At 42.5% G+C, this 24,530-nt stretch overlaps 4 protein-coding genes across 6 annotated transcripts; 2 read left to right on the top strand and 2 right to left on the bottom strand.

The window, feature by feature from the left end:
• Positions 1-7,927: 7,927 nt before the first annotated feature.
• LOC134184280 (hemicentin-1-like) lies at positions 7,928-11,354 on the bottom strand. Its single transcript, XM_062651926.1, has 7 exons — positions 11,237-11,354; positions 10,795-11,088; positions 10,191-10,730; positions 9,821-10,126; positions 9,410-9,757; positions 9,248-9,348; positions 7,928-8,490 (listed from the first exon to the last, which is right to left on the bottom strand). The coding sequence occupies exons 1-7, from the start codon at positions 11,319-11,321 to the stop codon at positions 8,044-8,046; spliced, it is 2,121 nt and encodes a 706-aa protein (XP_062507910.1). The 5' UTR covers positions 11,322-11,354; the 3' UTR covers positions 7,928-8,043.
• Positions 11,355-11,460: 106 nt separating this feature from the next.
• On the top strand, positions 11,461-14,091 carry LOC134184216 (uncharacterized). 3 transcript variants are annotated; one of them, XM_062651849.1, is made up of 9 exons: positions 11,461-11,610; positions 11,685-11,773; positions 11,825-12,124; positions 12,208-12,489; positions 12,544-12,897; positions 13,155-13,239; positions 13,310-13,461; positions 13,532-13,639; positions 13,698-14,091. In XM_062651849.1, exons 2-9 carry the CDS (start codon positions 11,686-11,688, stop codon positions 13,976-13,978), a joined length of 1,650 nt encoding a protein of 549 aa, XP_062507833.1. In that variant the 5' UTR covers positions 11,461-11,610; position 11,685; the 3' UTR covers positions 13,979-14,091. The 3 variants fall into 3 exon arrangements, with proteins under 3 accessions (XP_062507833.1, XP_062507835.1, XP_062507832.1); XM_062651851.1 differs by having other exon boundaries at positions 11,468-11,773; positions 12,211-12,489; XM_062651848.1 differs by having other exon boundaries at positions 11,468-11,773.
• Positions 14,092-16,734: 2,643 nt separating this feature from the next.
• On the top strand, positions 16,735-19,299 carry LOC134184145 (protein sax-3-like). The gene is made up of 7 exons (XM_062651760.1): positions 16,735-16,775; positions 16,838-16,928; positions 17,946-18,008; positions 18,093-18,410; positions 18,475-18,756; positions 18,834-19,178; positions 19,238-19,299. The coding sequence occupies exons 3-7, from the start codon at positions 17,948-17,950 to the stop codon at positions 19,297-19,299; spliced, it is 1,068 nt and encodes a 355-aa protein (XP_062507744.1). The 5' UTR covers positions 16,735-16,775; positions 16,838-16,928; positions 17,946-17,947.
• A 1,802-nt stretch (positions 19,300-21,101) lies between these two features.
• Positions 21,102-24,316, bottom strand: LOC134184295 (hemicentin-2-like). Its single transcript, XM_062651948.1, has 7 exons — positions 24,148-24,316; positions 23,655-23,927; positions 23,034-23,573; positions 22,321-22,614; positions 21,929-22,261; positions 21,746-21,849; positions 21,102-21,676 (listed from the first exon to the last, which is right to left on the bottom strand). Exons 1-7 carry the CDS (start codon positions 24,284-24,286, stop codon positions 21,212-21,214), a joined length of 2,148 nt encoding a protein of 715 aa, XP_062507932.1. The 5' UTR covers positions 24,287-24,316; the 3' UTR covers positions 21,102-21,211.
• Positions 24,317-24,530: the final 214 nt, after the last annotated feature.

Here is a 24,530-nt window from a genome sequence, read left to right as displayed (position 1 = left end):
AACAGTCGACCACATTGTGGCAGGCTGTAGTGCTTTGGCACCAACGGACTACACTGATCGACACAATCAGGTGGCATCCATCATTCACTGGGATGTTTTTCGCCATTTTGGGGTTCCAGTGGAGAGCAGATGGTACCGGCATCATCCTGATAGGCTTGTGGAGACGGATGACATTACTATGATGTGGGATACCACCATCACACTGCAAGGAAGATCAAAGCCAATCGTCCAGACATATGTCTCAGAAATGAGAAGACAAACACTTGTATTCTTATTGATATCAGCTGTTCTGCTGAGGGCAATATTGGCAAGAAACATGCTGAGAAGTTGGCGAAGTGCAGCGACTTGCGAGTGGAGATAAGTCGCATGTGGCATTGTCGAACACTGGTGGTTCCGGTGGTCTTGGGAGCTTTGGGCACAGTGCACGCAGGTATTGCACGGTGGCTGAACATTATTCCAGGTCATCACAACCTGCAGCACTTATAGAAAACAGTGCTTCTGAGATCTACTCGGATCCTTCGTAAAGTCATGTCTTCTTTCTAGACAGCCGTGATGGTCTAAGTACTTCTGAAGCAGGATTTGCTTCCGGTACTTGTAATAGACTTTACAAAACAGACTGATCTGGTTGAGCACGACACATAATCTATATTGAATTGGCTAGTCATTGATCGCCGTGTCGACTACACGAAAACACGTACCCTGCTGGGCTCACCTGCCGGGTTGATGAGCGCCCAGATGAGGGTAAAGACCCCACTTGCCCATCATGGAGGGGCATAGCGACACATAATAATATAGTCACCGCCGTGGCTTAGTGGTTAGCGACAATGGCTACCACTCCATGGTTTAGGGGTTCAAACCCCCGTGACGAAAGTAAATTATGAAACTTGTCTGTCTTCCTTTCTCATGTTTCTTTAGCTTTATCCATGAGACTATGGCTCGTTTCAGTCGTTGGGGAGTTTCTGTGGTCTGGCGAACGGTCCATTGACGATGACGTTCAGTGCTTTCCTGGTGGTCATTGATATCCACTAGGCGTGTTGTACAGAAGTTTGCGGTCACCGTAATGCCTGCAATCTATATCGAATTGGCTAGTCATTGATCGCCGTGTGGACTACACAGAAACATGTACCCTGCTGGGCTCACCTACCGGGTTAGCGACACATAATAATAGATTGATGGATGATGGACGTATAGCTGTATCGCTCGTCTCAGAGCTAGCTGAGGAGCGCGTTCCTTGTCGGTAAACCAGGACAGAGCTCGAAAAGCTGGCTTATGGAATCACTGAAACTGTTCGAAAGACTAGGAATAGTTCTGGACGTAGGGCGACTGGTCGAACCATCTCTCGTGCTGCGTCTCAGGCGCGGATCCAGGATTTTTGAAAAGAGGGGGTTGCAAATTTTGATAGACCACGCCTACTTTATTCAACGCATTTGTATTGTTAGAGGTGCAAATGGCTCAGGCTTCTCACAGCTTAGCTAAAGTAAATGGCAACAACTATGACAACATATCTCTAGCAATGTGTCATGTTATAAACTCCCTAAATCATCAAAACTGTTTAACAGAATCTAACTGCATCATGCATAGACTACTGCTAAATAATGTTAAGTAAACTACGGTGCAGTCATGTCTCTTTCAAACAGAGACTGCATGAACAATCTCCGCGTGGGTGATTGTGTACTAACTTTGTCAACGGGTACCCGGTCCTTTTAGTAATGCATAGCGATAACTGATAGGTGTGCAAGACGCTCCTCTGCCATGGTAGACCTTGCATAAGTCTTCAGTCTCCTCAGTAGAAAAAATGACCTCACTGCTTCTGCACTTGTGATAGGCAGTGTACATGCTATCAATAGCAGACGATGAACATTCAGGTGCAACCGAGAGTCACAGGCTCCCAAGGCCAGGAGAAGGTTATTGTTGGGTATAGCCTTCTTGCACTCTTGATCTCTTTGTCTTGCTTCTTGCATTTCCTTATATTTGTTTTGCCATACTGACTGCAACCTTCTCACTTCACCTCATAGAGACTTTGGGAATGGAAGATAGGCTTGCCAGTGCAACATTCCATCTACGCTTTCCATTGGGTCAACAACGTCAGAACGAACCAGAAGGGTAAGTACAAGACACAACAATGTTTTACATTATTTTGCTCACCATCAGATCGTTCGCGGATCTGAAGAAGCATTAAGTCTAGGAGGGGTATCGCAACGGATCGTTTGTAGTGCTCAATTGGACTCTGAATATTAGTAGATGCATTGCTACGGTTTCGCTGTAAGTTCGTTTTTCTTGGAACAGATTCAACGGATTCAATTCTGTCTGCGAGTCGCAGAATGTCTTGATACAAGAAATCAAAGAGATTGTCTATATCCTGCCTTGTTACCTCAATTCTTTCAGTTACGTACTGAGTAAACCATTCCGTACGCAACAAAGATATCCTGGTCACGAGTCTGGAGTTTCGCTGCCAGATGTCTCACTTCGTCAAGAATCTGCTTAGTTCTTAATAATTAAGTACTGGAAATGAGCACAATGCGACTTCAAGACCTTGTGCTATAGCTCCGAGGCTAACAAAAGGGGGTTTCAACCCCTACAACCCCTACCCTAGATCAGCCACTGCCGTCTGATTTGAATTTGGCTTCAAATACCGCCGACGAGACTACTGTGATGCCCACCGTTCCAAGCGAATCTTGTGTTTCGGCTAACAGGAGCGGCAATGCAACCAGACGACGAAAATGGAAGCGAAAAATGAATAGGGAAGCGATGTTTTGTAATTTCCACGTGCTGTTGTCATGCAAGTTCTCTGCTTTCTGAAAACCCATGCATCAGCTGTAGTGTGAGCGAAATCCTTCTCTGATTGACGTCTCTGAGCAACGTTTGGCAGACCAGAAGCGATATCTCTTAACTTCTGGAAGTCTGACTGAATCAGAGTTGGAGGAGATTCAACGCTAGGCCGCACAGGATGGAAAAGCCAGTCTCAGGATTGTTATCTGTTACAACTGATGTTTGTCCTGGTGTGCAGATGTCGGCGTTGGATGTGGTTTCTGCTCTATCAGCTGATAGTTCAGTGGTCACGTCTTTGCTTGACAATGTGTCATCTTGCATGGCTTCAGTCAGGATGGCGCCTGCTGCACGTGGTGAGAAACCTGTCGTGTCAATGATGCAAGAGGATCATGAGTCTGCTAATCACTTGGAAGATGGCTCCCTTGTTCAGTCAGTCACTGTTCTCTCTAAGGACTGCTCATCTGCAAGAGATAGTGGCGATATCCTATCCGTAGATTACACTTTGGAATCAGTTTACAGGCCCAACAGAAGCAACTTGAAAGTGAAGCGGCCTAGCGCGCGTTAGAAGGTGTGGCTTAGCGTACGTTAGGGGTGGATTGGCACACATACGTGAGTAGTGAGCATGTGCACAGTGTGCTGTCATGGAGGTCGGGGAATATAGTCCAGGTAACGAAAGAGAAGTCGTAAGAGACTTTAAAACAGTCACCAAATTAGTAAAGCCGCAATTCGGTAGATGACCAAATATATTATTTTATTTAATCAACTCTACCTTTAGACCGGAAGTATGCGGCAACCGTTCACTGACTGAAATCGAGTTTTTAGAAAGCGGGGCGGCCATAGCCGCTGCTGCCGCTGCGGCTCCGTTGTTCCTGGTTCAGTGCACTGCTATCAGGGCATTACCATCCGCTTGTGTCTGTCTGTGAGCTCTGATCTGATGACTACACATCCTAGTATAGCTTCTCAGCTAGAAAAGATGGAAGCTCCTACATCTCAACTCAGTCCAGACTGCTTTCAAACGGAGGATGGTCTTTCGCTTGATATGCTGCTGTGGACCCTGTACTTCGTTGAGATTTTCTTGAGGAGTTGCAGAAAGTCAGGCAAATTTCTATCTGTGAGAGACTACGCCTTCCGAGGATCTTTGTGAACAGTGGAATCCTGAAACTTATTGGTGATCTTAACACGATCATCAGTTGGTTGAAGGATGAACCAGATATGAGTGAAATCAGTTACCTGGTATACTCTGCTGCTTCACTAGTGTCCAAAAGGCGGGGCTGAACGACGACGAAGTTAACCAATTCTCAAACACCGACATGGAGACGAAGGCTGGATATAGAGATTATCACACTTTGACGTGCGATCTCACTGTTGCTGGAGGTTAGAAAGAGTTCATGGGGAATTCGTATGCTACATGAACTTCAACTTCTCCGGCATCAGTCGGGCATTTTCTGTTTGGAGAGTTGTGAGGTCTCCATCAATCGATTGAAAATGAAACTTAAGTCCAAGGTCGAGCGGACCAGGAGGCTGGAGAAGAATCGCAAGAGACTTCGCCAGAATGGTTTGTTTCAACAAGATGCTGGACGGTTTTACAGAGAGTTGGGTAAGCAGACTATCCATGTCACTTCCCCGCCATCCGAGTCTGAGATCGAGCAGTATTGGGGTGGTATCCTAGAAACTGAGGTACATCACAATGAGTCTGCCTTCTGGCTGAGACGTCAAACCGATGGCGAGACGCACCGGAAAGATGAGCAGCGGTGGTTACCTATCTCAGACAATGAGGTCACATCGTGTCTCAAAAGAATGGGGAACTGGAAGTCTCCTGGTCCAGACAAGGTTTATGGTTTCTGGGTCAAGCGTATCACGTGTCTTCACATTGATCTGACTCGTAACTACAACCTGCTGGTTCAGAATCCAGACTCTGTACCCGACTTATTCTCTCAAGGAACAACCACTCTGATTCCTAAGAATAACAAGACTGACCAGGCCAAAAATTAGCGGCCTATCACGTGTCTGTCTGTCTTTTATAAGACCCTCACCTCAGTCATCAGGCAGAGGATTGCAGGGCATTTGGTTCAGAGAAACCTCATGGCTCCTGAGCAGAAGAGTTGCCGACAGGGATCTTTTGGTGCAAAGGATCAGCTGTTGATCAACAAGCTGCTTACCGAAGACTGTAGGACCAGGCACAAGAGCTTGAGCATGGCTTGGGTGGACCACCAGAAAGCCTATAACAGCGTGCCACACAGTTAGTTGCTCCAATGCCTTCAGATGCATAAGATCAGTCCAGTCTTGTGCAGGTTCCTGTCACGTGTGATGAAGAGTTAGAGGACATCGATGGTGCTTTCTTGCGGGAACAGTACGATCAAGGCAAGGCTTATGCAGATCAGAAGGGGTGTTTTCCAAGGTGACTCACTTTCTCCACTTCTCTTCTGTATAGATCTCAATCCTCTGAGTAAGAAGCCGAACAGAACCGGTTACGGCTACCGGATGACCACTGGGCATGGTAAGACTGGCAGACGTCAGCTCATCTGTCATCTACTTTACATGGATGATCTGAAGCTGTATGGCAGAAACTCTGATCAGTTGGATGGGTTGTTGCACACGGTTCGTACCTTCTCTGATGACATCCAGATGAAGTTTGGTCTGGACAAATGTGCTGTTGCACACTTTGTCAACGGCAGGCTATCTGGACACAACTCTGGAGTGACGGTAGGAAAACGGACACCATCAACTGTCTGGAACCATGTCAAGTCTACAAGTACTTGGGTGTAGATGAGAGTAACGGTATTCATCACAGCGTGATGCGGGAGAGACTCCGTCGTGAGTACTTGCACAGATTGAAGGTGGTTCTCTGGACCGAGTTGTATGGTAGGAACAAGATTCTGGCCATCAGTGGGTTTGCACAACCGGTTCTCACTTACGGTTTTGGCGTCATTTATTGGGGGTGCACGGACCTGCAGCAGCTCGATCGACAGACCAGAAAGCTCCTCTCTATGCACGGTGTCCACCATTCTGCTGCAGACGTTGACCGACTGTACGCTTCTTGCAGTGATGGGAGTAGGGGGTTACAACAGATTGAGTCAACATATCAATCTTGTATAGTGAGGCTGAACTGTTACCTTGCTGACAGTTCTGATCCTTTCATACAGATGATACGAGAGTGTGACTCTGGAAAATCTTCACACTTGATCAAGCGCATGGCTTAATTGTCGCCTTCCTGCACAGCTGCGGAGGAGTCTCGCAGTCGCGTTTCCTAAAACGATCGCTTGGCCAAAAACCGTTCGCAGAAGGAAGAAACAGGTCGCCAAACGGTTATCGAAAGAAATAACGGTCGGATTCGAGGTCTTTCGAAGTCGAAGGTATCACGGAGACTAATCAATTATACAGCAACTGATGATTGGTCGCCAAAGAAATATCCAGGCGGAGCTATTGAAACGCACGTGCAACAAATTATATGGTGAATGCTCATTGGTTGTCGCTAGGGACAATGGTGGGTGGAGCTAACACCACACCCATATTATGCGCATAGCGCTACTGCGCAACATTTTTATACTAGTAAATGCTCGGTTAGCATTGTGTTTGGCGAGCGATGGTGTTCTGTCTTTACCTTTACTTGCGTAACAATGGTTGCGTTACGTACCAATGGTTTCTGTCAAACAAACGCGGGAACTCAGCTGCAGAAAACACACTGTCAGTTTCTCTTCTTCTAGTTGTCTTCAATTCTTCGTTTACGCTTCAGTCGTCCTACTCGTTTACTTAGCTAGTCGCATAACAATGGTCGCGTAGTCGCGTAACAATGGTTGCGTAGCAACAATGTCTGTCAAACTATCGCATGGAAACAAAGAAAACAGACTTTTCTCTTCTTCTAGCTTTTTCTTTCCATTCCTTTTGTCATGCGTCAGTCATATTTCCTTCCTAGTCGCGTACGGGAGCAAAATCGAGAGTCATTTCACGCTTCTCGCCAAGAATTATAATTGAATCGACCCATTGAAAGAGAACCTCTGATTCAATATTTAGCGCATGTTACGGAGTCAAAATTGTGTTCATCTGGCATCGTCATTTTGTCGATCCGTCTTTCCGTTTTGCCGTAAATCCATATGACAAGTGCTGACGTACGCATATAAATATATAAATATATAAATAAAATATATCTCGATCTCAGTTGACATGACAAGAGAGAGGCTCGCTTTGCTCGCCAATAATGTAAAATATATCCGTTCACAACGGATGCATGTACGTACAACGTCACAGATGATAGCCGGGACTTCGTTCTATCCACGTTTTAGAATGACGGAGCAGTTTGACGGCGAAGACGACTGCTTGGAGCCGCACCGGCTGTTCAGACTAGTCTTCTTCGAACTCCTAAAGCTTTTTGCGTCGTTCGAATTAGGAGGACTCCTTTCGGTGTGTTGTTGCTGAATGGTATGGCTATGTTTTGAGTTCGTTAGTTTTAGTTTTTGTGACAAGTAAAAATTCGGCCTTCTAAGCGTAGGAGGGGCCGCCGCGGCCACCTCATTGATCAATCAAGTCACAAAAATTTTACATTAGTGAGTGCTAACTAGGGCTTGTCCACACTGGCAACTGGATCGCGATCCGATCGCGCGATCCAACCGCAACGCTGTCCACACTTGCAACTCGATCACGATCGGATCGCGACCCGTCCGATCCACATCGCGAGGTGGTTTCGATCGCGATACGATCGCGCTTGGTTGAATCCAATTAGAAATAGTGGGCGTTACCTTCACGTACGCTACGCGTGTAGTCGGAACATCTAGCACTCCTCACTCGTCTTTGTTCTCGCTTACCTTACGTCTCAGTATAAACGCTTTCCACAAGCAAAGAAGCCACACGTACACATCGGTCATCAGTCACGTGATATCGAAATGAGGCGGAGGTATCGTTTTCAAAGTGCAGTGTGAACGCTCGCTATCCCGATCGGATCGCGATCCATATTGGTCTAGTGTGGACAGGCCTTTAAGATCCACTAGACACCTTTCTGCTCACATGAGATGCGTTCGTGAACTATACACGCCATATTCTGTTGAGTCGGACTGTCCCTAAAGTTACAGTACCTATGCAGAAAGGCCTTTTTGGCGGGGATAACTGCAATATGAATTGATGGTTATTTTCGTTGAGACTCTAGCATAAAGACAGTTTTCAGTAGTTTTCGTTACTTATATTTAATATGCAACTTTTTATTTATTATAAAAACATAGAATTGCTGTCAAATATCAGCAAAAATAGTTACAAAACATGTTTAAATTGAAATCAACAATGTAATTAAGATACTTTGTTAGCAATATCTTTAGAACGCTTCCTGCCACAAATTATGATAATAATACATAATACAAAACATATACAACCGACAGCAACAGCTGCAATATCAAAACCACTCTCACTCTTTTCTTGACTAGGGTTTTTCTCAATAAACGAGCACGGTGTTACTTCATTCTTCAAGTAAAGAAAGCTGCAATTGCTGTTTGAGAGATCGACTTCTAGGGCGCAAGACAGAAGTGCAACAGAATGTACTTGCCATACAGTGTTTCGCAAACGCTCAGTTCTGTAGAGAACCTCCAATAGAGAGAAGCCACCAACAGATGCTCGATAAACAAATTGAGTTTTAGATTCGCTTGCGGTAATGCTAGAATTAGTTAAGTTGATGCCTTGGAGTTGTTTCTGATTAAATATACTTATTTCTGCTTTTTTAATTGAAGACGTCAGTTGAACCTGCAAAAAATCAACAAATGGTAAGTAAAGCAAGCTGTATGTTTTGTAGTAGCAGTAGTTTATTCAACACAACGCAACACAATTCAACATATATTACAAGCTTACATCAACAGGCCTTACCAGTTCTCAATTTATCAAAACGACCCTTAAGCCTGGTTCACAATATTGACGCCGACGCCGACGTCAACGCTGACGCTGACGCTGGAATAGAAATGAATCCTATTCCAGCCTCAACGTCAGCGTCAACATAACCGTCAAAATCAAAGGATGCCGCCTGCGTAGAGCACGCAACGACCATGCACGAAGGAAGATCTATGAAATTTCAGACAGTATAACAATTCTACTGTATGCATGCCAATGTCAACATTGTCTACTCAGTGTCAATGAGGTATTGTAAGTCTCACTCTCATGAATTCCTAACAAGTTAATTTTAGAGAGCTGGTAGTTGGAAGATATCGTCCTCGCATGCACAGAATGGAAGACTTCATGAAAAGCCCTAACTGAGCCGACAACATATCAATTGCATGACTCTGTTGTAGTTCTCTCTGGACGCGGCAGCTAGCGCGAGAGTACAGAAACACACACACACACACACACACACACACACACACACACACACACACACACACACACACACACACACACACACACACACACACACACACACACACACACACACAAACACACACACACACACACACACACACACACACACACACACACACACACGCACACACACACACACACGTAATCTTACCGTGTCACAAGAGCTATCTTCAACCTTCAAAGGAATTTGAAATTTAGGGAAACGTTGAAAAACTGGATATTTTTGCACATGTGCAGAACAGTAACTGTGAGCTGCATGTTTAATACAACATGTTTCAAGGGTAAACAGCAAAACTGTCAACAAGTATCTTACTTTGTTGTGTCTTGTCTTTTGTTGTATCCTCTTCGTCGTTGTCTGATATTGCTACATGATTTACGAACAAACTTGTACTGAGACCGTAGTCACTCACACTTTGAATTTCTACTCCCAGAAGAGAACAGTTCATACAGATTTCCGGCTCTTCGACAAACACATAACTCAAAGATGGAAATTCTAACGTTCTAACAGTGATGTTTCCAGAATTGACATAATATTTTATTAGTGTTATTCTATATCCAGTTATAAAGCTGTTCCCGTCAAATGTTGAATTTGTCCACAACATATCGAAACCAGCACCACACGATACCGAGATCCAAGCCTTCGATGGTGGTGCCGGCGGACCTGCAAGAGCGTTTAGATATCACATTGATGCAGAAAACTCTGTACACATGATTACAACCATACCTACAACGACAATACGAGTAGACCAGGACTCTGCAGATGTGTCAAGAACTACTGTACAAGTGTAAACTCCCGAATCAGAGTACTGGAGTTCTGATATTATCAACGACGCGGTCAAATTGGTCTTCTTAAATTTTATCCGTGGCATAATATTAGTGAGCGTCAAGTCGCCTTTCCTCCAAAAAAATACTCCACGCTCGTAATATTCTTCAATTTTAGACTCAGAAGTCGTAATGCAAGGCAAACTAACGGAAGTCTCTCGCAGGAGACCGGGCTTGTCACCTGTTATGTTTACCTTATATACAACATCTAGACAGAAACGATTAGACAAATGGTAAAATTTTATAAAGACTCTTGTCTATTATATAGATACCTTTAATTTCTATGGTGAGATGTGCAACAGATACACCAGCTTTGTTTGTAGCTTCGCAAACAAAGTCGTTTACAGTAGAGAGGCTAAAGCCGTTTACGATCAAAGTAGAACCAATCGCGACAAGCAACTGTTGATCATTCTTTTGTGCAAACCAACGAACTTCAGGAGGCGGTGATCCAGTTGCGTTGCATGTAGACACTGCTGTTTGATCGGCAGATATGATAAGTCTCTGCGGACTCACCTTGGCTTTAGGCTTGCTGTAGACGTATAGTGTAACACTGTCTTGTACTTTCCGACCAAAACTAGGAATTCCTTGACAAACGTACTGACCAGAGTCTGAAAATTTTACGTCTGGTATTAGAAGCTCTGATCTCAGCTGAGGAGATGTAAACATGCGAGATCTTTGTGGACTTAGAGCAGTACCGTTGTGAAACCAAGCGATAATTTTTAAGTTACTGCCCGTGCAATTCAGTGTATCAATCGCGCCCTCGACGGCTATAGAGATATTGCTGATTTTAGAGAATGTAATGGATGCTCCGTCTAGACAAACAAAATGCAAATTAGTCAAACATTTGTTAATGATAATTAGAATCGATCACTTCACCTTCTATTTGCAAAAGGACGGACGCATTAAGTACTTGACCATTGACTACAGTGTCTGTAGTACACGTATAAAATCCTTCGTTGTTTCGATCAATGTCGAGTATCTGTATTTCAAGCAGATGTTGAGTGATCTTGACATTTTTACTAATATCGTTGGAAAGTTGCACGCCATTTTTCAACCATCCCGTAACTCTTGGTTGAACAGTACCAGAAGTGCTGCAAACGAGAAATACGTTTTCACCAGGGTAGATGGACCGAGGAGGAACAACCAAAATTTTGGCTTCTTGTGCAAATGCTAAATAGAATAGAAAACGAAATTTCAAAATTCTAAACGAATTAAACCTACAAATACTAGCAAGACCGTTATTGTTTTGTGACTAACGAACGCTAACATTTACCCATGGGTTACAGCAAGCTAGCAGAGTAGTTACAACTCCACCTACCTTGAATAATTATATACAACGAAAACGTTAAAGTGACTGAAACAAAATACTCTCCAGCGATCAACATCCTCCTTCGAAGCAGCATGTACGTAGCCGTAGATGACCGCAAACCAGTCTTGTGAAGTTGCAGTCTTAGATAAGAATAGGATCGATATCGTTATCTGGTCTCCTACTGAGATCCAGAGTGTTGCACGTGACACAGCAGCCGTCAAGTCTCAAACAATTACCGGCTCACGCTCTTTGTAATTTGCACCTCATCTGTATTGCGTATAGACAACAACTTAAGGTCGTTTAGCGTTAGAGAAACATCTACTTACAAACGAGAACAGAGAATTGTGTAAAGACTTAAGAAGAAACAGCTGTAACAAACGAAGGTGAGTGCGTAGAGTCTGTCAGTTTCTAGAGAATGCGTAACTTTCCATGGAACAAATCTGCTCCTGTCGGAAAGGATGCGACAACCATTTTTAGTTACCGTACTGGTAACTTTACAAACGCTGTGTTTAGCAGCAAATTCCACACCTCCTTCCCCTCCTCCAGGTAAACAACTTTCATCTCATGCAAAACGGGTTTTTAGAGCTGGCATTTTAGGGGTAACAACAGCGAGAGTAGAGCCAGAAGAGTTACCTGCTGTGTTTGGCGGTCACAACGTTGTCGTGTTCAAGTGTTGGACAAATAAACCAATTGCACAATCCTTTTGGACTTTTGAAGACAAACGTTTGAGCGAAAACGATCCTAAGCGTCATCAATCGATTACGAAAGTCAATGGAACAACTGTCGCAACACTGAGCATAATAGATCCAACTCCCCAAGATAAAGGTCACTACAAGTGCCACATTAGAGCGTGGGACGGGTCGAATGCTACGAGCAACGAAGCAGTTCTAGTGAACGGTAGGTGCTCACTCAGAAACGCAATACGAAACTGTAAATGTTTGCTGCATGTACATGCTTTAATGACTAAATTGCTTTTTCAGCAGCAAAGGGACTTGCTGAGAACACCACGATCACTATTGTTCGCGGAAAAACCCAAACAATTTCTTGTCCTTCATCTCACGATGAAAGCAGTCGTGGTGATTTTCTCTCTCAACTTTGGATTCGAATGGATTCAGTGACTTTATACAACGGCTCTAAGTACATCATAACGAAAAACAAACTCACCATTCGGTTCGTCCAAGACACCGACATGGGAGTGTATGAATGCATCACTTATACTACGTACGGTAAAAGTAGCGCCCGAGTGACAGTAATTGTTGCAGGTATTTGTATATATACGCTAAGCCTAGGGAAAAGTTGTATATCTATTGTTTTAGGCCTCCCAGATCCTCCTCTGTTTGAAAAGGCGTACGAGGGATCAGTTGCTGTTTGTACTGACGTACCAATTCGATGGAAACTAAGATTTGATGGCAATGCACAAATAACGGAGAACGCTATCACTTGTATAGTAGACGATCAGATCAACAACAAAACAGAAGTGTTTCAAGAGACGTATCCATTCAATGCAACATTGGGTACCGTGTCTAAAATGGAACCTCGACTAAGCTACTCTTGCAAAATGACGTCGTGTAATGCACTGGGGTGCAGCAACGCGTCAAATCTTGTGAATTTACAATGTATCAATAAAGAAAATGGCATTTCTACGTCAAGACCCTATTCTGCAAGCTCAGGTATTTGTTTGCCAAAAATGCGTGTGCAAAATTTAATACGAGTGCAGAGCTAACTATGCTTAGTAATGCAAGAGAGAACTGTTCTTGTACAATCATGACAAACTCGCCTATAGCAATTGATCTTGTAGTCGTGATTGTAACAGGTCTCCGCTGATCGTCTCTTGCTATTTAATATAAGAAAAATATTTACACGTTACTCTAAGTTGATAATCATCAAAACGTATGTTGTCTGAATTGATTGATTGACTATTACTTAGCTTCTAAAACCACGAATACTCCAACGCCGGCGAAAGTGTCGGAATCAAAAAATAGCACCAATGTAACTGCAACTCCATCTTCAAGGTAAAGTCTATCAAGAACTCTAACAGTGATGACCACTGAGTTTTGTTTAACCGTTATATAAATTTGATAGCAACAAAGTCAACCAATCTTCGTTGTCTACAAGCGAGATAATAGTAATAGTAGTAGTAGTATCAGTGGTTGCAGTAGCAGGTGTCTGCGCGGTGTTCTTTTGTGTTCGGCGAAGTCACAACATTGCCAACAACTGTATCTGCAAGTTCCTAGGTAAGTCTTTACACTGTACACGAAACTTCATTCACGTGCAGAAATATTGTTTGTATTTCTGTCTGTACAGATTGTCGTGGCTGCAAAAAGAAAAATAACTTACTTGAACCCACTGCAAGTACCGAGACTGCAGGTACCGAGACTGCAGGTACCGAGACTGCAAGTACCGAGACTGCAAGTACAATACACCGTGGTTTGAAATGCAATGAACGCTGTGTCATATTTTTTGATTCTAGACAAACAGTATAAATTAGAAAGCTTCGAACAACGAATTCCGGAAGCAATGACAATCGCTTCAAGATTAGATCCAGAATCTAGGAGAAAAACAACTAGGAAGTTAAAGCCGATATTTGAAGCTGCTGAAATTGGAAAATACGATGAGGCCTCTTTCCGCTTAAAGCAGGCTCGTCAGTTCATGCACACAGAAGTAACAGCAAACCCGAACATTCCGTATTTCAAAGAGATTTTAGACATCCTAACTGAGTTGTCGAATTTAATTCAAAATACAATTGTATAAAGACGTCCGTGGAAATGTATGTTCGACTTTTTTTTTTTTTTTTTAAGTCGAGTGTGCATTTTATGACTGCTTTCAATGTGTTATAAGTATATTTTATAAATATAGACACTACAAAATAACAAATGAGTCCTTCTCATTACGCGTGTATAGCTATATAATGACAGTGATCACGTGCTGGATCGATCAACACATGCGTATATATCTCGTGCTCGGTTAGCATTTCATTTGTGTGAAATACATGCAGAATCTTGCTAACTAGAACTATAGACGTGATACGTTCCTCTCACCCTCTCTATACTCTTGTCGGCTCGCACAAGCTTGGTAGGACCAGACTACCAGTTGACATCAAACTCAATTAGTTACCGATTACATAGAAATCAGCCATGCATGATTCGGACTGCTTGCCTATTGCATGATGCCTTCTAGATATATTCTACTGTATTCCGCTTATCACTGTGGGGCTCAGCTGCTGCTCATGTAAGTCATTAATTAAGATTGGACATGTACTCAAAGTTGGTTGCCGGTCGAATTTGACAATGAAGCCCAAATTGTGAACTTCAAGGAGCACTTTGGAGTCACGACTGTTAATATTAATCAATGTTAATAACAGTGTACATCAGAAGTTCTACTGAATGTCTACGACTGTAACTTTGGACACAATGTGTTAAAATAACTTGCACATCTTTCTTTCCACTGCAAACAAGACTCCTTAATTAAGTGCATGCTGCAAATTTCTCCACATACATGCAGTCAACTCCTGAACACCTTTGTCAAACTGATAACTATTATTACTCCTTTTGTCTGGCATATATATGTATGGGGCCAAAATTTTAGTCTAGGGCCACAATTTGCATATCACCATGGAAACGGCAACCCTCAGTATTGTCGGAGAATCCAACACGCGCCAACGATTTAAAAAGCTAGTCCATGCATCAGGCTATGGTTTGTAAGAAAGTATTGTTATTATTGTTATTATATATCATTATGTGTCGCTATGCCCCTCCATAATGGGCAAGTGGGGTCTTTACCCCCATCTGGGCGCCCACCAACCCGGCAGGTGAGCCCAGCGGGGTACATGTTTCCGTGTAGTCCATACGGCGATCATGACTAGCCAATTCGATATAGATTGCAGGCATTACGATGACCGCGAACTCGTGGACAGCACGCCTAGTGGATATCAACGACCACCAGAAATTATTATTATTATTATTATTATTATTATTATACAACGACAGCTCTGAGGCAATGAAAGCACCGGAGTGCCAATGCCTTGGTGCACAATCTGAACCAGTCATTCAAAGCTTAGTAGGACACGGGGCAGATACCGAATACTTCCACTGCGCGTGCGTAATAAATTTCCGCTATCGCTAGAACAAATTTGCGAATTCATGAGATAAAAATATCACTTCTTAATCCAAGAAAATTCTTATCCGAAGAAGCCCTTTTTATGATACACACTGACAGTCTATTGTTCAACGTCTTACCCAGCGAGATTTGATTTGTGTCCTAAGTTGTAGTTCAAACTTTAGAGTTGACGTTGTGGCCAAACATACAGACGTGCACGGCGTTTGCCACAAACACCTAAAGACAATGAAATGTTCATCATGCACGTGCTAGCTGTAGTGTAGTAAACAAGTTAATTTGCATGCCAATTGTTCAAAGTCAAAACTACAGGTTTCTTAATTAATTTCCTGTTTATTTGACAAACAGTGGTCTACAACTTTCGTATCTGCGCACTTGACTACGCCATTATAGACCATCGCAGACGACAGAAACAAGTAATCATCAACCCACAGCACGTGATCTTTGTATAACCAGTCTATTCATTAATTAATTACCACATATCAATAAAAATACTAAAGCCGCATCTGTGCAACACAAACAACCCTGTTTGATTTAGCAATAACAATTTTATTGTTTTGTTCTCTTCACTAACCAGATATTTCAAAAATTCAATGAGATGACTCTAGGCCTCTTCTGTACCAGAATAAAATTGTTGTACTCTGCGTACAAAAAATTTGCTAAATAATCAGGACAAGCAATACAAAACAGTATCTCTTAGAAAGATTCATGTTTAGACAGCCTATAAAGTAGCTAGACACTATTTACTTACTGCAAGAGCTTTGACATTTTGTTCATAAAAATATGTTTAATTAAAACTTTAGCTAAACAATGCACTAAATTATAAACTACACTTATTTTTAACAAGCTAAAAAATTGAATGAGTAAACAGTAAACATGTATCAATTGAAAATGACTGTATGCCACAATGCAGTTTAAAACGAGCATCACAACTTGCATTAATTGTAATTAAAAAGATTCAGTACCTCAAAATTACTACTAAGAGCTCTGCAACGGTAAGAGAGACACGTTGTTGACAGAAACTTGTTTTCGCAGAGGTATACACATAAATTAGCTAAATTTTTAGTCTTGCACTAGATATACATACTTTGTGTATAAGCTTTCAGTATATTTAATTGATAAATCATAGTGCCATGTATTCATTTGTTTGCCAGCCAATCTACTTGCCTGTCTTCAACTCTGTCGTCACGTCATCAGAACAACAAGTGGGCGGGCCGTTTCCGATACAAAAGTGCTCGACCAGTCTACAGTAAAGCGATCGATCGAAGCACTTTGTAAATTCTGCTTACTATTTCACGTGTACTTTCTGCTACTTACGCAAACGTGCGACTCGAGTAAGTGCGTGCACGTCAAGTAGCACGTGCACCACGTAACGTGCGCTACAATGCTTTCGTGCCATTGTGACAACTACGCTCGATCTCTCGACTCACGAAAGGTAAGACTGTAGTTGACTGCTGCCAGAATAAAATTCAACTAAACGAGATTTCATGTGTCTAGCTGGCAGCAAAGAACACGTGATCCGAATCTCGCTCTCTTACTAGCTGCGTCACATCCCAACATCTCATCGCTAAGTCAGTAAAACCAAAAGGTATGTATTGGGTGCTTATGGAGACTTAATCTAAACCTTACAAGTCAGTTCCATCGCTCTCACCCCGAAAACAGAAATGTATGTGTCAACCTATTGCCTGGTAGTACATTAGATATGAGTAGGCTATTTCATATTCTAGCTCTATTTACGACTAGCTAGAGAACATTTGCTGTAGTGAAACGCGCTCACTTATTTTTTGGCACGGTGCACGGTTGTTGAATACTTGGCATGCTGCAGCATTTGCATAAACACACTGTGCACCGTAGGCATCTAACTTTGAGTGACTACTAGAATCGCAGTGATTGAACCGAATGGTGGCACGTTCAATTAGCCAAACTTTGTAGCATTAATCCGTGCTTGCAAGCAATTACGACGCGTTTGTCGTCTAGCTAGTCAGGTGAGTCACTCTGCAGGTATGTAAAAAATGTGATTTGTTATGCAAGAACGTTGCTGTCGAGAAACTCAAAGCTAACCAACTTCTGTCAGCTTTACCATTTTAAATTCCGTAAAAATACAAACAGTGACAGTCGGCACTTACGTTTGTCAGCTACACCTAACTAAGCTGTAGTTCAAGTTGCCGACATTTTTGTAGGGTATCGTTAGTCATGATCTGATCCTTAGTGCCTACGTCATTGAAGATCCAAGCGTGGTCACATCAGGAACGTGCCACCCCTTCAAAGCAATCTTACAGTGTGTCAAGACCAGTAGAAAAGTTTTGGTGTGTGTGTGTGTGTGTGTGTGTGTGTGTGTGTGTGTGTGTGTGTGTGTGTGTGTGTGTGCGCGCGCGTGGGTGGGTGCGTGAGTGGGTGGATGCGTGTGTAACATTTATTTGCTATCATTTCTACTCCAAATTGTTGGTCATCTGACTGCCAAGATTCAACTATATAGTACACATGTTATTTAAGTTAAGTGTTAACACAAAACAGTGATCTATTAGCCTCTCCTGTTTCTTACTTGTTTAGACATTTGCTTAGTAAATGATCCCATTGTTATTGATTAACAGTTTTTCTTTGACAGATATGCAATTGACCAGCTCAAATCCGTTTGTTCAGATGCTCGTGGCAGCCGCATTCATTGCAGGTATATTCTACAGCAGACATTCAATTAATACAGACTGAACGTATTACAATTAGCAATAACAATGATTGCAAATAATGTTTGCAGATGTGGCTTTTTCTACTACCGTCACTCTCAACTTCACATCTACAATCTATGCCATCGAGTCTAACAATTTCATGAAAGCAAACTGCTCAATTACCTCAAATCCGTTAACCGCAATCAAGGTGCGGTTTTTCCATAATGACACAGAAATAGTACCCATCCATCCCTACAAAATAAAAATGTATGGAAGAACAACTGTGGAGCTGACAAAGTTTGCATTATCTTCTTCCGATACCGGCATCTACCACTGCAAAGCAACGTTTTCTTCTGGGTTGTATCCAATGACACGCAGCAGCAATTCCAAATATATTTATGTTAGACGTAAGACATGCACTAATGGCTATATACGTATATGTACAGTGGGTTAGTTGACTTGCTGTTGCAGATGAACCTAAATCTCGACACGTTCACGTTCATTTTCAGGAAGGTGGTAAAGGAGTACTGCATTGTCCTGCGAATGGATTTCCCACCGAATTAGTGAAGTGGAAAGACCCGAATGGCGTCGATCTAGACGACACCGTGAACAGCACTCATCCGGTCTACGTCACTAGAAACGGAGCGTTACACATCGATGTCGTTACTACGTCTAACGAGGGCGTTTTCACCTGTATTCAGTTCAGTTACTACTTCGGAAGACTTGAGAACACTGTCGATGTCACAGTTTCAGGTGAGTAGTTTGCATGCCCCAAATTTGTGTATATAGAGTTAAGTTGTGCATACAACGTATTACATGTTTCTGTATAGAAGTCTTTCGTCCTTCTGTTTGTTCTCCAATGCCTGCAGAGCTTACCAAGCAGCAACTCGAGAAAAACTCAAATTTGGCAACATGTGAAAAAATATTGATTAAATGGTCTTCCGTGGTTGTCGATCACGCAACAGTCTACAAGCTATCGTGTCAAGCGGTAGATGAATTGATTTGGCATAACTACACCATCACGGACCAGCAAAGCAGTTTCACGTCGTTGCCGCCAGAGCACAACTACTCGTGCATGGTGACGTACTCGACTAGCGGTACAGGTACTGCTTGTACTGGTCCTGCATTGACTGTCACGTGTCACCCAAGAAATGAATTTACTAGATCTACTCCAAGTTGGTAGTCACTGGGATCTATGTTGCCTCCATCAGTTAATTGATTGCTCGTTGTTTAGACTTTCAAGGGACTTCGAAAACGATTTCTTTAACGTATGAAACAATGAACCTTCAGATTTGAGGTATACAGTCTATCAAGTAGTTATACAGTGATGGCTCTAATAGTACAAATTTGTATAGCAACAAAGCCAACGACGGCTTGTCTAAAGAAGCCACGGGAGGAATTATCTGCGCATGCGTTTTTGGGTTGGTACTCCTGTGCTTGATCGTTGTACTCGCCTACAAACGAAGACTCATCACTATGGACAGCATATTTAGCTATATAAAAAGTAATTCAATAAATTACACACCCTATTACAGTTAAGTGTCAACAAGTATTTCTTTCCCACAGTTTGTCGTTGCTGCAGAAGAATGGAGTATGTAAGAAGAGAGATCATCATTACTGGTACATAATGGCGAGCAATATGATAAACATTGCGTGATATCTTCTGGTTATAGACGAACAGGCTGCTGTACAACGAGCGCTAGCAATCACACAAGCTAGATTGGAGATACGTCAAGAAATTAGAGAGGAATTAACCCACATTTTGGAGCCCCTACTGGCCAGCACTACTCAATTGAATCAGACTATTCAGTTATTGAACAGAAAACGCAGTGAGGCAGTAACAGAACAACAGCTCACTGGACTTCTGACCGAGATTATAGAGATTCTAGTAAGCCAGCAACCTCCTGCAACTGCTAGAAACAGTAGAAGTGAAAGTGTAGTATAGAGTATTGCCGTTGTATTGTAAACTGTATCGTAAACTGTAGTATTCGTTGTAATACATTAGAAAATAGTTTGGTCAAATATCGAGTTTTGTTTTAATTAAAATAATACCTATTTTATCTTTATTGGTTGTTTTGTTTTACTTTAATTAATTAAATTAAGTCGTCTGGAAACCGTCGTGGAAAAAATGACATAGCGATTAAAAAATAATTTTTATCAATTGTCTAAAGTCAAATTGAGTATTTCTAGAATAAGTCAATTTGACCATCGAGACGCTTATCATACTTTATATAATTTGTCTTTAGCTGCTTAGCATGTACAACTTGTATTTGCAGTATACAAAATCTTTACTAAACTAATTGCGTTTAGTTGACATCTGATTAATTAAATAAATCTTTCTAGACCACAGTTTCAATACAGCCATTTTTAATCTGTTACAGACAACATGTAGTCGTCAAATAGAGACCTGTATGCCTTTGTAGTAACGATGCAGTTGCACAGATTGATTAGTTGTTGATCACGTGCTCATCACAGGTACTTCACGTGTCTAGACCATCTAGTAGCAAAATACTGCCGTTACAACCGTCATCGAATTACTCAAAACACACACACACACACACACACACACACACACACACACACACACACACACACACACACACACACACACACACACACACACACACACACACACACACACACACACACACACACACACACACACACACACACACATACGACGCATAGAAACTGACACAACTAACAAAACAAGAGATTATTTAATTAAATTAAACCCAAATAAAATCTGTAGGTCCCGTATGCATGAAAGGAATGCGTACGCAGCTCCTCTAAACTGGAACTTCGTTAATCCGTAAATATTTCAATCATGGATTATCAAACACTTACCGGACCACTTACCTTGAAAACTCTGTTTCGTTTAGTACCGTACTAGCGGTCGCTCACCATGCGAATTTACTGCTCTCTAGATTTGTCAGCGTCTCGTGCCGCCTTTTTGTTCTTCTGTCCGACAAAAGACATGCTCGAAGCTCGACAATAACCAAAATGTTTTGCCAGAGGTCAGAGCGGCAGGCGACAGCCTCGGAGTTCCCAACATGGTTTTGAGTGACCGCAAGTTGGGACCGTACGTAGCCATGATACTGTACAAGCTTTCTATTTACTGGTCACAGCCAAAGTAAAAACAAAGTACTGCTGCATGCTTTGAATGCATTTTCTAACTGTTTACAAACTACTCTAAAATAGAGGATAGCTAGACTAGAGATTCTTGACGAAGTTGTGGTGTCACACTAGTGCTAGAAACATTATATGTTTTGATCGCCTTTGTCTTTATGCAACACCAACATATTAAGGTCACAACCAGAAGACCAGCCGCAGATCCCAGTACAGCAGTGATCACTAGAATCATCTTGCTCTCACAGTTCGAGTCTTGATTGAGTTTACAAAGAGGTGTGACGTCATCTATAAATATCAACTCGCAATTTTCTTGATCGACTGTCAAGAAACACTCGTCCAAAGAAAGCTCGTTTTGCTGTCTGACGAACTGTTTAACTGACTCCAATGACTCGAGCGTTTCATACAGTGACGTACGACCGAGCGAAATCTGATACAGAAAACGAGAGCTGTCGTCGTTGTGAGCGACTGTGGCGCTTGAAATATTGACCGTGATCTTTACCGCAGAGTTAATCGTTGAAACAATGACGTTTGTAATTGTTTTCTTTAAAAATGCGAATATGGTAAGCAAAATACATTTAGACTAGTGCGATACCGTAGTGTGTATACTTACTCGGTCACACGAGCAGTGGACGTCGGCCAGACTTAATTGAAGTTTTGGCAGCGTTCTAAACACTAGATTATCCGATGACGTCAGACAAAAATTGCTTGATACCCCTAGTAACAAAAACAACTAATTAAGTTAAGCCTTTCTACGCAATTTGTCGCAAATTGCTTGTATGTATGCCAATGGTACCAGATCGACTGTTTGACTGTAACATGTTTTTGTCAGCATCAGTAACAGACGAGACTAGGAGCTTGTTGCTATATCCATAGACCGTAAACGATTGCATCTCGACACCGAAAACACCGCAGTTTCCACACGGGGGTCGATCTAAATTCGTCTTTCTAGCCGCTGGGGGTAACTCGCGTGAGTAACTTTCAATACGTCCGGTATCCACCGAGTAGACCGTTTTCGTGACCAAATATCCTTCGATCGGATCGCTGCCTGTTGCCTCCGTCCACGAAACGTTAACCGTACTAGAGCAGCTGATACTAGCAGTGACCACCGAGGGTGCAACAGGAGGCCCTTTCAGAAATAATAATTAATTTAATTACCGACTAGTAGACTGATAGTTACTTGCATACCGTGGAGTGTAATTATTACTTTCACCATGCTCTGATGGTTGTCTGTAGATGTTTGGCACTGATAGACTCCAATGTCCGACAATCGTGTTGGACTGATGGTCAGACTGCTGCCGGAATCGGTTCTGCTGACGGTCACTCTTGTGTTGCCCGATCCGATCGTTAATCCGTCTTTCCACCATGCAAACGTCATACTTTTAGTGTCCGCATTCGAATCGACATCGCACACCAGTGTTGAAGAATGACCCGTTTTAATGGCGGCAGTAATGTTGATATGCTCGTCGTTAGCGGTTAGTCCTAAGCAAGCGCGGTATCGTAAATCGATAATATAAAACTAGTAAATGAAGCTGTGTTCTACTCGCTTCAGAGCTACGAGCGTGTGTGTGTGTGTGTGAGTGTGTGTGTGTGTGTGTGTGTGTGTGTGTGTGTGTGTGTGTGTGTGTGTGTGTGTGTCCAAGTTATTTCTCAATTCAGTATAGCGCTCATCACTTAAGTTAACTATTGTGTTAGACTCAATTATCATGCTTTTGTTAAGCCCTACCATCTTTCATAATTCGCTGTTTATCTAGAAATCGCTCATCTCCTACGTCTCCTATTTTAAAGCTACATGGGATCCGAACCTACGCTATTATATCAACTCATGTAAGCAATCAGTCCTAAGCAGCACGGTATCGTAAATCTATAATATAAAATTAACGAAATTTAATATTTCGCACCTTCTTGAATAACGGTCACAGTTGATGCCGCAATGCCGGCCATGTTTCTTGCAACGCAGCTGTAGTTAGTTTTACTGCTCAGCGACTCTCCAGGAATAAAGAAGGTCGTGCCCGTGGCGACAACTGTCCACGCTCCCGTCGAATCGTCCTGCTTTCTCCACTCGACCGTGGGCTGAGGGCACCCGCTCGCTGTGCAGGTTAACTCCCTCTGCTCACCTCTCCTCAGAACGACGACGGACGGTGACAGCAGGACTACAGGTGGTGTCGATACGAACAGTGTGAACGTATCACGAGATTTCCTGCCTTTCTGGTTGCTCCCCTCGCACGTGTAGGGTCCGGCATCGTCAGATTTAACGTTTATAATATATAACTTCACTCCCAGAGTCGGTGACAAAAACCACTCTGTGTTCTTAAAAGCAACGATTGTGTCGTTATGGAACCAGCGCAATTCTGTAAAATTGTTGCCCGTGCAGTTGAGTGTGATGTTCGAGCCTTGATTGACGACTCTGCTGATCTCTGGTATTTCAACTCTTGGCGCTTCTAGTGAGAAACAAAGAACTCCATGCATGCAGTCCCAACGTTGTCATAGTGATTAGACTGTTGGGTGTACTGTATACCTACCCTTAACTTGTAATGTGATCGACTTATTGAAAAATCCGATGTTAACTGCAAATGCCGTCACGCAGGTGTATACACCTGAGTTTGATGCGGTCACATCTGTGAAGCAGATTTCCGAGTCTATTGACGTCGTGGAGGTCTTGTCTTTCAAAATTCGTTTTCCGTCTTTGTACCACGACACGGCTGACATCGTTGTACAAACGATACACACCGATCCTTGGCCTTCATAGATCGGAGGTGATGGGAAGATCTGAATATTGAATGAAGGCAAGGCATCTAGACGACAATACTGCAAATAAATTAAATTGCAGTAAGATTCTATTGCACACAACGTGCTACTAAACTGCCAACATGCAGCAAACGTGTACTAAACGATCTGAACGCTAGTACTCTGAAGATCGTGTGGGAGTAACTAAACAGAGCGCGATTCTCTGTTTGCATGGTACTACTACTACACGAAGTAACTCGTACTAAGATATCCTGTTTTAATACATACCGGTTGTCTGAGAAATGAGATGTTGCAACAACGTGATTAGTAGGTACGAGTTGGAAACTGCCATCAATTTTTGATGCAACGACTTCTCGTCTGCTTGTCCTACACGTTTCATACAGGTGCAGAGAAGGTTCAGAACCATTATTGTCCAATCGATTTTGCTGGACGTGCGTGAAATTTACGTAGCTTTAGCTTCATACGGGATTTTAGCCTACTAAGGAGGTCTAGAGAAACCGAAGAGGTAAACAGATCGACAGATTAGATATTTAAAATTATGCCAACGTTATGGACACGTGACAGCTAGACAAATGATGCATTGTTTGCCAAAGGCAGGATTGCGTAACACTTAATCAAAATTAATATAATTTAATTACGGTTGTATGTCA

This window comes from Corticium candelabrum, chromosome 9, assembly GCF_963422355.1.
Source record: "Corticium candelabrum chromosome 9, ooCorCand1.1, whole genome shotgun sequence".
In the NCBI taxonomy this organism is placed as follows: Eukaryota; Metazoa; Porifera; class Homoscleromorpha; order Homosclerophorida; family Plakinidae; genus Corticium; species Corticium candelabrum.
Note: the sequence above shows the minus strand (reverse complement) of the source record. Positions and strands in the feature narration are given on the sequence as shown.